This window comes from Pieris rapae, chromosome 1 (assembly GCF_905147795.1).
Source record: "Pieris rapae chromosome 1, ilPieRapa1.1, whole genome shotgun sequence".
Classification (NCBI taxonomy): domain Eukaryota; kingdom Metazoa; phylum Arthropoda; class Insecta; order Lepidoptera; family Pieridae; genus Pieris; species Pieris rapae.
The window spans coordinates 4,885,762-4,903,216 of NC_059509.1; the positions used below are offsets into that span (position 1 = coordinate 4,885,762).

The 17,455-nt window shown below is 32.3% G+C and overlaps 1 protein-coding gene across 1 annotated transcript in view; it reads right to left on the reverse strand.

Moving 5' to 3' along the window:
• Nucleotides 1-17,455, reverse strand: part of LOC110994883 (lachesin-like) — a 43,063-nt gene that overhangs the window by 5,110 nt on the left and 20,498 nt on the right. Inside the window, exons 3-5 of the mRNA XM_022261782.2 lie at nucleotides 3,741-3,847; nucleotides 2,905-3,090; nucleotides 497-689 (exon numbers count right to left, since the gene is read on the reverse strand). Of these exons, the coding sequence (XP_022117474.1) occupies nucleotides 497-689; nucleotides 2,905-3,090; nucleotides 3,741-3,847 (486 nt within the window). The remainder of the gene's footprint in view (nucleotides 1-496; nucleotides 690-2,904; nucleotides 3,091-3,740; nucleotides 3,848-17,455) is intronic.

A 17,455-nucleotide genomic window follows, 5' to 3' on the forward strand; every position in this document is an offset into this window, starting at 1 on the left:
GCTCGACTTCAATCACTATTATTTGAGTTTGCGTGTAGAAATGTTGATTTTATCGTCAGGCTATTTATATACAGGCCTGGATTACACTTTACAGTAATTATAAAACAATGTCGCAACTAAATACGATGGGAAGCATCTCGTTCTTGTTTTACGTGGTTAACACTGAAAATGTTTAGAACTGGCCAGTTTCTGCTTTCGTGTTTGCGTTCTGCTGCCATTGCTTGTGAAAACCCACGTAATATCCGTATTTTTTTACACTCTTAAAATTGGTAGAAAAAGGCCTATTATTATTATGTCATGTTCTTTTCTTCAGAGTCTTGTCTCGCGAACAAGATGTCATATTTTCTAATAGCATTTCTATGAAAAGGATGTAGATATCTATTTTTCTAAATATAATGCACGTGAAAAGTAATATTATGTGCATACGCTTTCGCTCGAAGAATGTTAACCTATTTTAGTGGATTTTGATATATTTTTCATACATAACTAGGCTAACCTTTAGTTTTTGCTCCGGTACTGTCCCTCACAACAATATCCTGGCCATCTTCTCGTTTCCACATGACCCTCGGTGGTGGGATTCCCCGTGCCTTGCAAGACACCCTAGCTATTCCACCTTCCGGGACCATTGTGTCACCTGAGGTCTCTTCTGGTATGAAATCCGGGGGTATCACCACATCTAAGTAGCCCATCTAAAAATGTATGAGTTGATATAAAATAAATAAAAATAAATCAGTGGTGCTCCAACCTCTTTAGGTCTGTCCTCAGACTTTTGAGTTTCAGCCTCCTACGGCACACGCTCTTGACTTTTTGGGTCTTAGACATGTCGTTTCCTCACGAAGTTTTTCTTCACCGGTCGAGCGAAGTCAGGGGTTCGACCCTACGAGTTCAGCTAAGATAGTCGAACGCTGAAGCCACTAGGCAAACACTGCTAATACGTATAGTCTTTGGATAATAATGAAAATTGACATTAAATCATCAAAAGTAGCAGTCGTACCTACCCTATTTCTGTGCATCCTATTAGATTCATACCTAACAGCGCTATTTAAAACTACCCTCACTTTAAAAAAATATTCTTTGTGATTAGAAAATATATATTTTAACAGTACCAAAATGTTGGGTATAGAAAGAAATAAGGACAGGTCCTTGACTTTATCAAGAAAGCATATACCCAAAGAAATGAACAATTTCTGCCAATCTCCTTACAAACGCCGCTGAATAGCTTCCAAATAGAGCCGTCCAATTTATAAAATCGCTTTCACAAAACAAATTATAACGAATTGCCCGTTCTCAATAATCACATTTTAAAATTAATTGAAGCCTTTTCAATGTGGACGTTGTATTGAATTGGAGGCGAACACTAAATAGACACCAAGTCAATTTGGTTTACAGCGCCTGTGAATGGCATTGGCGTTCATAATTGCATACCTATAAATATAAAATGTAATGTATGTTTTACACAGTTAAATGTTAAGTGCTTATAATGTTTGCAATCATATCACAGACTAGTGCGCTTTGGTAATAGCTTTCAAAAAATTGTTGCCACTTTGATGATTGAATAACGCTAACACCAAGTTTTTTTTCAAAGTATGAACATAAATAAGTGTATATACATTAGTTGAGTAATTTATTTTCTGTATGTGTGTCAATATGCCTAAATTTCAAGTTTCTAGCCAACGTATAATCAGTCTAGATTACAATTTAGACTCATTAGACGTTGGTTTAATATCAGTCTGCTGTCAATTTAATATTAGAACCTTAAATATGAAATTGGCGTTTTGTATGGCAGGAACAAAAGTACTTTTTTTAAATAGAATATATTTATATAATCAAAGTGCTTTGCTATCTATGCACATCTTGAGGTAGTTTACTTATACTTCTACTAAAACATACATCCGAACGGAAATTACTTATATCTTTGAAGGTGGTACAAATACCCAATCAGAGTTGAATTTTATTTTATGTCTTAGCCATTGCAATGAGGGCTTCTGATTATCGTACAGGATCCACATTTCATCACAGGTAATGATTCTTTTTAAAATCCCTTAATTATTGAATAATGTAACGGAGCAGTCGACGCGTGTTTGTGGATTTGCTTTACTCAATTCGGGAGAGTGGACGTTCTTGAAAGCTGGGTACAAGTTGGGCAACCAAAAACGCACTGTGTTTTCTTTCGCGACTTTTGATGACGCATCATTAGCACATCGTGCCGTTCCTGCAGCATTGGAACTACGGTGGAACTCCTACTCGTATAAAACGAGATATTATAATAGAGTGACGCAAAGAAAAATATTAAAACAGTAAAATACTGTAAACGAGTAATCTGTAAAAATTGAATTTGGAATTCTTAACCAAAGAAGTGATTTTTGAGGTCAAAGTACGACAAAACAGAAATATCGTATGAAGAATGAGGACCTAATATATTGATTTAATAGAAATTATATGTAATTACTGTCCGAATAATCATGTTTTTCATACAACAGCGTGATGTTTACTAAAATATGTTAATTTAAAAAATACTTGACTTTAATAATTAGTCAAGCTATGAAGGCCGTGATATAAATTCGTATGCCTCTTTGTTAATTGTAATTATTTTTTTCGTGTAAATATATATATAGTTCTTTCAATTACACTTAATGGTTTAAATTTCCATTGTTTTAAGAAGTAAAATCAATGAATACCAGTAAGAACAAAGAGTTAAAATATTTAACGATAGCGTGTTTCCATCTATTGTGGCTGGTCAACGTAGAAACTGAGTTAGGCGACCCGTATTTCCGTTTGATAATTGGCAATTAAGAAAATACGCTATGTTTTCGTCTTGAAATATATTTTCTAATGTTTATTGAACATGATACGTGTTCACTAATAAATTTTCGATAACATAGTCTGCTAAGTAAGTAAACTTACCTGACTCTTCATTGGATCCGTGTTGATCTGACACATGTACTGACCCCGGTCTTCTTCTTGTACGTTCTTGATGTGCAGATACCAGGTGGAATGGTCAGCGTGGGAGACGGACACCCGATGATTGTGTGTAATGACGTGCTCATGTATTGCCTGTATGGCTTTTGTGTCAGCTTTCACCCAGCCCACCTATAAAATTTAATTATTCTTAGTTTTAGTAACTTAAATTAATTGAAATGCACTTAGCGGAATAAAATTATCATGAATCAAATTAAATCAACAAAGTTTATGGTTGCTTTAGTGTGTTTTATTCGTGTTTAAGAGAAAATTTTAATTATAGCTCGTATATTTTCAATTCAAATCAAAGCATTTATTTCAAATAATAAAAAAAACAACTTTACAAAAAATATATATATCTAAAAATATTTATGAAAGTTTTGTTGCGTAGCTGTCCTCTTATACAGCATGCCTTTCTGGCACAAAGGCCTTCTACAGCTGTTTCCAGAGCTTCTTATCCCAGGTCCATACAACAGCGGACCAGAGGCTTTTATGAGGTCGCGCCCACCACGCGCATAGTCAACCTCTAATACTCGAATACACTCGCTTATAAAAGACAATATTACTAACAGTATGAAATAGTTGGAAATAATATAACCTCCATACATAAAGTAAATTAAGGTTTATTAGGCAAAACTAATGGATGAGAGTTATTGTTCAATTAAGTACACATAATCAACGGGTACATTTACAATATTTTTATTTATCTAACTCTATGAGAATTTGTTAGTTCAAAGTTTACAAACTATGAGAGAACACGTATATTCAGCGCAAGTACTTACTCGGTAATTGCCCAAATTGACTACAATACACTTGAACGTCGCGTCTCTGCCGATGGGGACTGTCAGGTTTGTGATTGGCTCCCCGAACTCTGGTACTTCTACACCTCCTAGAACAATTATTCAATGAAATACACTTATATGTATGAAGCTTTTGTTTTCAAGAGAATTTGGCAATTATGTATTGACTGACTTGGCAGTAATTTAAAAAACAATTGCCTTTTTGAATCTTGATTATCTTGTAAATATTTCACTTGTGTAATTCTCGTTAATTAAAAAATTTAAATTAAAAACGCACAAGGGGACTGTCACGGTAAAAGTATTGCATAGGATTTTTTATCAATTATTTTTCCTATGCAGTATTTTTTATATTAATTCCATGTACCACTGTAACGCGTATAGGCCGCACCTATATATGGAATGTACACCTAGTATATTGTGTAATGTTTATTTTCGTTACGGAATTTCTTGATTCGGTCACCGCGCTCAATGCCCGCGATATAATAGCTCAATGTCCGCTATGCAATATCTTAAAAAAGATAAAGTCATTTGGCTTCCGAATGACACTTTGATATTTTATATCATTTTTACTAAAGGTAACCGTGAAGTCAACCGAACGACGAAGTACTCTAGAAGTCTAGTTTTAAATATATTTTTCGTATTTAAAAGTGATGGTTATATAAACAAATAGCCTGAGAACGAAAATAGTAGTTCCGTTCCTCGTAGAACTCTACTATAACGATTGAGCAATGGCTAGAGTATACTTAAGACTGATGAACGCGCCTTGCAACTTTCCGAGTATAGTCTTATCAGAGCTGTCACCACAAACTTACTTGTTCTACGATACTGTCGACTGCATTTGCACAACTAAGACCTACATAAGAACATGTCAACGATGCGGACTTAGAACTGTTATTAACTGAAAACTGATAAATGCAGATATTTCCTTTAATTTATTCCCAATAACAAAAGCAGTTGTTTTAAGCTGAAATGTGATTAAATATTATTACGTATCCTTTTGAATTGCCCAAATCCTTGACAATAAAATATGCTATTATGAATGTGAAATAAAATTTGTACGTATAAAAGGCGAGCCATTTATAAACATATCAAGGAACATTGTAAGAGTAATACAGTCACAATGTTTATCGCAATTTTACGTTGCAATTTTCAACTTTGCAATTTCGACGGTGATACGTTCATAAATTCAATGAAATTACCCATCTTTCTGCGCTTCAAGGAGGCCATATATTTCTCGTGAAGACAGCGCTAGCGATGTCAACCATCACGCAAATGATAAATCAGTATGGCACACAATATAGAGCAAAAAGTACCTGCTTCATAAATTCACTGATTTAAATATTTAAATCAGTTCAGGATATGAAGGAATCCTCGGAATAATGCACGCCTGGTGAAGTATCATACAGTGTTTGGAGAACGCAGCGCAGATTTTTTAAATGGACTTAATTTTTTCAGGTAATTGAAAGAGTGCGGTGCTTCTATAAACTTTTAATGATAGAGTTTCCCGTATGTACTCGTTAAAATGCAATATTGGAACAAGAAATAAAAAATAAATTAAGCATTTATGCACATACAACGGCAACAAAAATGCAAAGGTTGATGGATATTTGCAAGCAGGTATTGTATGATATGCTTACAGCTTTAAAACAATATGAAGATCGTTGCCGTCACATATAATACATTTAGATAGTTAAAGTATTTTTTAATATTTCTTTGTTAGCTGTACTTTTAAAAATTATTTTATATACATATATTGTTTATCTATGTTATCTGTTTTGGCGTTCTGTATTGTCTTATAATATGTAAAAGTATAAGCTGTTATATTACTTATAATTAAATAAATAAATAGTTACGTATTATAATTTCAATCTAATCTTTTATAATTGTGTAAACTTATGTCGCTTTAGTGCCGCATACCAAATACCAACATTAAATCAAATTCAAATCTTGTTTTTACTGAACACTCCAATTATGCTTTGAATTAAGGACCAAAGTACTGCTGACAGATAGGGTTAAAAACTCAAACTGCAACGCGAGTGACTCAACTCCAAATAAACATTTCAACCGGTAATTGCATTTTGAATTTTTTGCAGCAGACAATGTTTCCTGATTTGCTTGTTTAATTTAAATGGAAACTAAATGAAAGTTCCAACTGGTCATTTGTCATCGGGTGGCCGGGCCGCGTGGTTCCGACGAAGCGAGTTCCGGCAAGCTGCTTTTATTAATATTTCCAGCGCGAATTCACGCTTTATTAGCAAACAGCCGTCATGTGGCTGATAAATTATTAATGTGGTCGTAACACAGCTTGTGTTCGCTGATCTGCTTTTTGCAGATAGCGCTCTGTTAGCGTTTGTTTTTGTTTACTACAATGATAGATTGCATGAAATCGGTCCAGTAATTAGATGTTTATAATGCATTACATTACTGCGTTTCATAGCGGCTGTTTGTTCATTCATCTACATGAGATGATGTTATAGATGTGTGTTTGTACTCTTTGTTGTTTATTATGTAAGAATTGGAAATGTGAGATTTAAATTTGGCTCTCTTAAAACACAATTATTAAAAAGTTGAACTATGAATTTCATCCTTAAAATAAATCACAATTTGTTTTCTTTAATATTATTCTTTTGTTTTGAAGTAATATGAGATAAATCTCAAATTACTTTACTTTTCCATTAAAATTATTAATTATACATTACAATATACTATCGAATGATATGATATGTTAGCAGTGTTTGCCTAGTGTGTGAGTGTGCGCCTGGGCGTGCGTTCGAATCTCGGCTGCGCACCAACGGACTTTATACGTATATTATGTCATTAATAGCCGTATGTAAACAGCATTATTTAAATATAATGAAATCAACTGCAGCTCAATTCTGAGAAATGTGCTGTTATTTCTTTTTCTGGAATACGGACACCGATTCTCTATATTTATTACATAGATGAACAGCCAATTCCAAAAGTAGCAGAAGTAAAATGCAAAGGGGTTTATTATTCGTAGAATTGAATTTTCGGGCTAATATTAAAAATCTGTAAAAAAGCTTATAGGCATTTGGGGTTTATGTTGCGTATGGCCAGAGAATTCTCAAATATAAAAGCGATAATGGCAGTTATGATCCTACACGATAATCGGACGCGCTCATCGCAATGGCTGAACCCAGCCAAACTATGGCTAGTTTCGTCGTGCCCCAAGCAAAAAAGCGGAGTCAATTTACCTCCGAAAAAGTTACTCGTGAGCGTTTGGTGCAGGCCAGGGTTGTTCGACTTCATAACTTTCATTATTATTTTCTTTTTAAATCTGACCAGATGATTACGGAAGATGTCTATTCTCAGCAACTGCAAATCATGGTGGAAAAGTTTGCTTCTATTCACGAAGGCTGGTCAACCGCTCTAGGTACTGCTGCTTCACAAAATGCTGGACCTCACACTGCACAACAAACTCCTACCAAATTACAGGATCTTCATTTGAAATGTCTAAGACATCCATAGTACTCCCCGGACCTTGCTCCAACAGATTACCTTTTCTTTCGAAATATGGATAACTTCTTGCTAGGTAAAAAATGAAAAGATTTTATTAATTCCCGAATCATTTTTGTAGTAAAGGGATCAATGAACTATGAACCTATAAGATGGAAACAGTCCATAGATAGCAATGGTACATATTTTGATTCTACCAAACAAAATGCTAAATTCATATACGTAAGGATAAAATATTAACAACAATTTTTTTTACTTTTTTAATACTATACTATAAGTTTGGGGCTTTGCTGTTAAATAATATACACATATATTTACAAAATTATAAATATAAAAAAATATATAATAACCGGACACTCCCAGCTCGTATTCCAAAGACCCTTCACGTTTCTTCTAGTCTTTTTTATAGTCTTCGGTTCTATAAAAAAAAAGTCACAAGCAACGACCGTGACGGGGAGAGAACAATCAGACAATGATAAAATATTTTAAGAGATTCAATTCTGAATTTAAATTGATGTTAAAGATTTTCAATTATTTGTGAATTCTGCAGTATTTCGCCGGTCATGTTTTTACCCAGCCTATAAAATGGGCTTCAATAATATCGCTGTACCAATATTTATGAGGTCTTATAATTTATGGCTTACTCGATATTTTTGGTGTTTACAGCATAACATTAATACCAGCTATCATAATGTTTAGAGGCACTTTTGTTAAATTTCTTTTGGCTCTTTACTACGCAAAGCCTTATGGTATTAGTATAGAGTAAACATATTTTTGGATAAGTGAGATAAACTGTTATTTTGTTAAATCTTTATTATATTTTCCTATTACGTTCGAGACGATAAGATGAATAGTTTTTTTTCTAATATCAATAATTTTTTTAAATTAAATTATAAGTAATAATTTTATTAATTGCAAAAATGCATTCATTTCATAAAGTACATTCTTATCCAAGGGATGACACTATGCTTTATAAGTGATCCCGTTCATGAAAATCGTCTAAATTTAAAAATAAATGCAAGGGGGTATTTTTTTCAGATATTATATGGGTATATATTAGTAATCAGTTTCGTTTTGGTATTGTGGCATTAAATAAGAAAACTTATATTTAAAAAGAATTGTTCATAATTTTTCTACTCCACGCATTCACGTCTTTGTCTTTGAACTCAGATTCGAGTTAAATTGAAGGAAAAGGTCAAATTTCCAATAGTCCTATAGATTCGACGCGAAGGTCATCAGGAAGGCTCTATTGAGGTGCCTTTGTAATCCGACGACATCCGAACTGGCCATATCACGAAAAATATTTCGCTTTAGAAACCCCAGTGAGTTAGAGTACCCAATCAGTAGATAATTTGCGTTGAAATGTAGGATTTTGATTGTATATTGTACCGGAAATTAAACGATATAATGATGTTCTAAATGTAAAATTAGAATCATTTAATGTATTTTTTTTAATGTTCATAAGTGTACATTATGTTACCTATATGAATAAAATGGTTTTTGATTTGATTTGATTCTAATTTACATTTTATTGCATTTTTTAACATGCTAGTATAACATTATGGCGACTGTTTACAGCTATTTTATTGATTTAATCAATTTTTTTCCTTTCTACATGTTTCATTAAGTGGGATAAAGCCTGACCTGAGTACAGGTCCGGTTATTGTAAATTTAGATATTTAAATTATAAATATTTGTAGTATACCAAGGAAATACTATATATCTTGCAAGCCGTAGATAAACGATAAAGCCTTAATTGCTTATAGATAATTACTGCGCTTTTGTAATAAACTTTTCCTGTTCGAGCTACAAACAATGAGAAATTTGTGCGTATTAACGAAAAAATGGACTTCATTAAAAATTTGGACTCAACGAAGCCACCAAAGCAAACTTTTTCCATTTCTCATTTTTATAATTATGCTTACATTATATAATTAATGGACGTGGATCAAAGAGGAATATAGTTAAATGTAATTTTATTTCTCACTAACAAACAAGTGTATCCATTAATTATCCTATACTAAAAAATTGAAAGAAAAAACTTTATTATATATAATAAAAAATGATTAAGTAAAAAAAAATTGATGGTTAATTCTCGTATTAGTGTGGTAAGGACCCGTTAGGCTATTGAAAAATGTTAACATTATTGGATGAGACTAGGCTATTATGTCTAGGGACAATACTTTTTACAACAGTTAAAATATGTAGCATATACATGCTATTTATTTTTATCGACACGTTACATCGACATCTTTTTATCGCTACTTCCACACACAAGAAAACTGGGTTTCCATGTTTCGCGCGTATGCGTGCGTGTACACAGGTAATCAGAGAATAGTATGTGCTACGTAGTCTGTGCGCTTGGTGCCTTGTTGTTGGTTGCACATGTTTACTTCTTAATATTATTTTTGTAATCGTAACAACACATTAAATCATTTTAAATTGTCTTTAATTTATCAACCCCATATTTAAAAATCAAATTAAAAATTAAATATTTTAATGTTATTTCATAAAATGCTACAGCAACAAATTGTGTACGATACTTGAAAAATATTTATGAGTTAGAACACTAGCACGCTGAAATAGAATAAAATAGACAAATTCTCAGAATCTGCTCTCGCCTATCCGTCTCGTCTATCCTTTGATCAGATAAAGCAACGCAAATACAGCAAAAATTTACAGTCCTATGGTTATTGGGTTTCGTTAATTTTTACGTTCATTACATCTATATCCCCACTCCACTACGCCAATTAGAACGACCAGTGTTGTTCCCAAATTAAATTCCACAAAATTTCAAAGAAAGAGGAGCACGTACAAGTGAGTGATATCACGTCTACGGCTCATCAGCGGGTGCACGTGACGACTTTAGCACAAACAGATTTAGCGACACGACCATATAAGATGGACCTGCAGCTTCTCGCTCGTGGAAATCTTACTTCGAGAAGTTTAGAGGAGACTTTGGGTCGTTTCACACTGGTGTCGTTAATAATACGCAAAGGAGTTGCCGTGGTACAAAGTTTTCTTTCGTCTAACTTTATTACGCCATTAGAGATCGCGTGACGGCGACTCGCACTTCTTCTTAATGTAATTTGACTAGTGTATGTATTAGGCTGAGTTATCAACTTATCTCGTTTATTACTTTTTCTTGAGATGTTTTTGTATTATCTTAATTTATGTAATAATAAAGTATTTATTACTACAAAGCGTTAACTAGATTGACTTAAACCTGACATCTCAGACCTAAACACTCTTAGAATAATATAAAATTTAAGAGAATAATTAATGTAAAAGTGCAAATATCCGTTTATAGACTTTTAATACAAATTAATTTAAGTACCTGGAACTTTAACAAGCAAAAATTCGTTACAAAGAGTTAATAGCAAACTGGACTTTCCTTCTCTTTCAATTTACAAAGACTGAAACAATAGTTAAACTTTGGGAAACAAGTAAGGAAATTGAAATTAAAGGAGGGTTCGGATCTCGTCTGTTTATTAGGAGGCTACGGTACATCGCTGAATTAACCTGTTTGTCTGTTATCATTTTAAAATTTACGAATTCATTCTCCAAATTAAGAAAAACTTGGAGATTCTTTGAAAGTTTGAATTTGGAATGCACAGAAAATATTTTCAACGAAAACAAGTGGCAGATGATTTGCAAGTGGAGCAAAATATTTTTCAGATGTTCCAACCCGCAAATTGGGTTAGTATTTTGTGTCGCTGATTGGAGCTATCTGTCGAAGTGGAGTTCGAAACAGCTCTGATTGTTCTTTTAGCTAAGTTCATCATGGCTCAGCCCAATAAAAGCCAATGTTTTTCACAATCGAACACACCGTGATTAAAAAATAAACAAGTTTGAATTTTCCAGTAAACATATAACTTGTTTAATACATTAAGATGTGTTTTCTAGTCACATCAACACAACAACACTTGCTCGTATGGTGAAAATATTTTCTTCATCGTGCTGTCAGGCCTAGAAATCAGATCACTCGGTCAGTTCCTAGGTCTTTAAGTATATATATTAACCCCATAATTTTGCATATAAACATGGCAACGAGACAATGCGTCGATAGTCTAACGACTAGTATGAACTGAGAAATGACGTTTACGCTTGTATACCCCATCATGTTGCTTCCTGGTTCTAATTGCGTCGATGGAGAATTAACCGGATGTCAAAAGATTGCTTTTAAATAGACAATTTTGAATGCTAATCTATAGAGGTACGGTTACAGGTTTGCGGCTAAATATTTGTAGATAATTGTGAAACAAAGTATAATTCTCACATTCAACTAGACATTTCCGATTTCTGTAGTAATAAGTGACGTCAAGAGTGGCAATGATTGATGAGGGCATTAATTAATACTTTCAGAGTCCAGAAAATGGTTTTTCAATCGTTCATAACAAATTATATGTCAATAATATGTTATTGTTATGACATATGCGTCAATAGTTATCTGGACGTAATCGCAATATCGTAAAAATGAAAGTTATGAAAACGTGTAAAGAGGAAATCTCAGAATAAAATTTCGACAGTTGTGAAGAAAAACTGTGGTTATTACGCAAGACCGCAGCGTCATTACTATCCACCAAATGCCATATTTCTTAACCCTTTTTCGTGCCGTTCCAAAGTTTTAATTACTGCCAGGGGACATTAACCAGTCTTCTCGCTATTGTCTGTGATTTAGATGTTTCTCACGAAATCTGGCATCAATCGTTCAGTAATCATAATTATTTTTATAAAACAAACGAGCTATCTGTTGTTGAGTGACACATTTGTGTACCCACACTTTTTAAGCTTGGGAAATGTTATCAGCATTTCGAGGGCCTTTAGAAAATCTTATGGCCCGTAAGCAATAAATCGAATTCAATATGCGTAATTACCTTTTATTAACATAATGGGCTAATTACAAATGGATATCAATAACCAATTTGCGTAACGAAACCACATGCCATAATATAATATCAATGATTAACGTTTTTATACGACTGCACAAATAATATTCAATAATGCAATTGTATAAAGGCAGGACGCGTTAAACGTGACATGAAATATAATTGTAGTTATTTTAGAATTGATTGAATCGTTACAGATTGGCGGTTATAGAATATAAAAATGTTACCAATATATTATGTTATTTTAATATTGGTTAAATTTCAAATGACTGACGATAGTTTATAATCACAAACCAAGTAGATTACAGAAGTGTATAAGGCTTATATATAAAAATAGAAAAGGTCCCTGCCTTGACAGAAATTCGGAAAGACTTAACTTTTACCTACTAATACGGACTTAGGGACGCGTATACAGTACATTACAGTTATCTCACAAGAATTCTTTAGCATAAAAATGTTTTTTTATAACAAAGAGTAATAAATTATGCGTACATTTTAATGAATTCGGTGGTTGGACTTTGAATATTACACTTGAAATAACTCTCTTGGTGTCGTATTACATAGTTTGGTTCGTGAAAAATATTCGACACAATTCGTTCAACAATCAGATTTGATGGTAATTAATAAGTTCTCTTTGTTCAGATTTCAGCAAATGTTATTAGGTGTTAATCGCAAAATTTAATAATTCGTAAATCTAATATTGCATTGTTACAATCAAGTGTTGCTAGCATTTTAATTAGTGAACTTCTGCTTAAAAGCGAGCTGGTTGAAGTATTCCGTTGTGCGGGGAGAGGCTTGCAAGTCAGCCTGAAGATGCGCCCTCGTTTCGCTTAATCCTCGGGTGCGCTGCTTGAATGGACATAATTTTCTGTACTTGACATCTTGTCTAGCTCTGTCATTGTGCTGCTTAACGTATTAACTGTTTCTCTTCGGTTTTTATTACTTACGCGCTAATACCACACGAAACTTTTGAAAGTTATATCATTTTTGTGATAAAAATAACATACAGTTAATAGTGCTATGAGTGCTACTATATGCGCTATTCTGTATAAAATATAATTGGAGAGTTTAGAAAAATAATACAATGAAATACCAGAGCTATATATCACAAAGTATATACTATAACCTTCACTATTCCTTCATTTTTTCTTCTTTGTTCTTGACAAAACTCGAGGTAACATAAAACCTATATTGATGTATATATCGGACAATGCCTTTGTCAAAATAAGAGCCTTTTGATGTTCTCTATCAAAACAAACGAATTTGCCAGTTATTGCTAATTATTTCTTTGATATCGGAGATAAATTTGTAGAATAGCAAAATATGATTCATTTGTAAGAAAACTCTTTATCGAAGAGTGCCTATTCTATTGTTTTTACTCACTTCAAATTGGCTTATGAAAGCGATTTAAATTTGCAAAAGATTCAATTTACATAACGAGCGATTTGTACCTCATAAAGATTATTAAACCTTCTGCTTTAATTTAATTGAAGATATCCGCTTTACCTTTTCTAAAAATCGCTTTTTAAACCCACACTTCATTTCTTTTATAATCACTTAGTAGCTAATGGATTCATAATAATCATATCCTGTTATAGCAAACCTCAGCTGGATATTATTAAAATTGTGTTTGTCATAAAAGTTTGAATATCAAATGAAAACAGTTACTATTAAATATATGTTGTAATTAATACTTATTTACAACATATACTTAAGCAAGGAGCATGTATGTCCCTTTTGGAACAGCGATTAAAATATATTTTTTACATCATCAAAAGAAAGTGGTTTTAATTCCTATTTACTCTAGTGTCTTAAATGTAACAAAAAAGATACCAAATATGCGTTTTATGTTTAATTTAATATGAAAACAGGCTGAGTTCTATTAAGAATTGAATTATACTGGTTTCATAATTACTAATAATTTCTACGCAGCGTTATTATTGTGACAGAAAAGGACAGAAATACATATTAATATCTAATAAAAGCAACGCAAGGAAAATCAAGATATCAAACAAAATTTAATTTCATATGCGAAGTAACACCGTTGAATATAGAATTAAAATATGACAAAGGCGAGACAGACCGACAACTACCCTCGAGGGGCACTTACTTAGCATTTTGCTTTTGTTTCCGACATGATTTGACAAAATTATACCCTCATTCAAAATATTTATCTTATTCTTAGTGGCTTAAGTGACTGATTCCTGAGGCTTTACATATACTGTATGAATTTTAGCCTGATGAAAATTTAAAATGCGGGTGTGAATATTGATATTTTTTTTAATTTCAAATTTAGGTTAATACATTTTAATATAAATGAAAATACTTATAATAAGATTTATAATGTAAAATAATAAATTAATGAATAAAAATGTAACTATTAAAATAAAGTTTATGTTAAGAATTTATTATATTTAAAGAAGACGTTTATACTGTACTATATAAGATCATAAATCATGTCTTATATTACTTATTTCAAGGAGCGAAAGAAGTTAACGACAAATATTATTGCGAGAGGTACTTTCTTTTATGACTTTGTTAACAGTTTTGATAATTTATCTTCGATCTTACAAAAATGAGAAATTGTTGTTATAGTACAATAGAATTATCCTAATGTCATAAAATGTAGTGCTTAAACAACCTAATAACGATTAACAACTTAATAACTTATAAAATTAATCTTCCACAAATAAAATGATAAATACATTTTATTATCTGTTCTGTTATTGAAAGCATTGTTCCATAGAGCGTCATTTTAAGCCATGACAGCGGTTGTCAAATTCGTTTGGGCGGGAAAAGTTCGCGCGTCATCGATTTCTACTAATTGGATGTAACTTTTCACGAGTGAACGTTATTGACCATCGATGGATGCCGTTCACGTGTCCATTGACTGCCTATATTTCACACGTCACTAACTCTCTATCATTTACATACACAATAGTCGAAAAAGCTTTATGCAGTTCATACGAATAGCTATATTTTTGTAGAATTTGATTGATACAAAAGTCGATATCAGTTGAAGTGATATAGACGCGGGTTGGCTTTATGTTATCCGATATGGACAGTTTTGAAGCGTAAATTTAAATATTCAGTTTAAATTGGAGATAACACCTGTTATTTATAAATACGATTAATTAAATAAAATATTTTACGGACATGTGTTTTATGAATGTATTTGGCTTTTTTATTATAATCTAAATTTAATAGTAATTTACATTACATGTGAACGAGTGTTACAATATGTTTCTAATTCTAATTCAGATGTTTCTAATCTATGGGTCTAAATAAAAGCCTGAAACTTTTTCTTAATAAACCGCACACGTCTATCTCTATGAATCATTAAATGACTCTAAGAAAATCTAGCTTTAATTATTGCATTTTGAGAAAAAGTTTATAATATTTAGAATTATTTCATGTTCACATTATGTTGATTATCATTAAACGTAGTAGTTTTGAAATAAAAGAAATGTCATATCTAGTGTCATTTTGCAGTTATCACCTGCCAGCAGCCGTGTGTTAGACTAAGCTGAGCTCGGCGTTATTTCATAAAGTAAATATTTATGAAGGAAAGGAGTTCCCTCGTGCTCTGTAAGCCGCCTGATCCAAAAAGACGTAAACCTCTGGGGATTCAGTTCGAGTTTAACTGAGGTTATGTTTTTTTGTTCCAAAATGAATATACTATATATGTGTCTAATATTTTTTGACTGTTTTTATTGTCAGGCATTTTTAAGAAATATTTTTTATATTTAATTGTATCAAGTACATAGACATTTACAACTACAGTATGTTTCTATAGTTTTTGATTCGTTCCTCAGGCCGCAATAACTCATTTGATTTTCAATAACTAATAATTCTAAGGAAATCGGCAGATACGCCATCAGAAATACGTCATGTAAACGTTTTCTGCACTTCAAATCAATAGATTTCCGAAATGAAAAACGTTATCTGATATTACAAAATAATGAGAGCAAAATTTAATAATTTTCCGTAAACTAAGACGCCCTTCAATAAAGCAATAATTTTAAAAAGTTAGCTATTTAACACAATGAGGGACTGCTGAAAATAACGCCAGAGATTGAATGTAAGAAATAAAAAAGCTTCGGCAAGGTTTATGCAAATTTAACGCGAATATTTTTTAACTTGCCAAGACTGATATTATTATTTCCAAACAAGGGCCGGATTAAAATATTCTTATACAGAACATCAAAAGTTATGTGTTTTGGCTTAAAGCTAAACTTTGAATAACGGGCTTAAAATTATTCTTAAAACAATGTATTATTCTAAAATCTGTTTATACAATATTCTTGCTTTTTGTTCTTTTATGTTCACGTTAATTAAGTATAAAGAAAATCTGACACATTCGAAGAAAGCGGGAGTTTTATCAACTATATTTTACATTTATTTTAAACTAATTATAGAATATATTATCTTCAAATATACGATATTTCGAGCTGCGTAAGGCCAGTTTGAAGGTTTATGACCTTATACCCACCCTCCAATGCCCTAAGTTATTAAACGGAATTGCTTTGATATTTTTATTACAATATATCTAGCCACTGTAAATGACAAGACTGTAAACCCTTTAGTGCCGCTTTAAATTAGTTAAGTACTACGAGAATTGTATTACTTTCAAAATAACAGATAAAAGAAGTGTTGTCGCTAACGTACATATTACTCACTAGTCCCAAATATTATTTCCTTAAATACTACTTCCTTAACGACTATTAATACCGTAAAAGCTCGATTAAGTCATTCACCTACATCGCGGCTAAGACATACATACCTACATATACTTAGGCCAATGGTCAACATACTTCTTGTAGATTGTAATTTTGGTTGGCTTTTATACTTGTATTTATTTTAGTTATATCTATTCTAAAACTTTAGTTTTATTTGATATACCAATTATTTATATAATAAAATACTGGGATTTTCATATAAAAAATGTGGCGGCTTACGCAAATGTACTAAAATTTTGGTACAGACATTTATATGAATCTTCTATAGGGCTTCATATAACCTAATCATAGTATTTGTCATGCAAAGGTTCCATTCTAAACACACCTCCAGAAATTGCTTCCATTATCATTGTATATTGTCACATATGTTATATGTGGTCACAATACAGAACTGATTTGATAAATTACACAATTGTAAAATATAGCATGTTACTGTCATCGAGTACTGTGCAGTGTTCGAGGCGAACGAAGCTCAGACACAATCTAGGAATTCCCAGAGCCAATTTAATTCGGTTTTAAGTATCATTAAAGGGTCTTGCTCTTAGGTTAAAACAAGGGTAAGGGAAAATTGCTATAAATTACGTTATTTCAT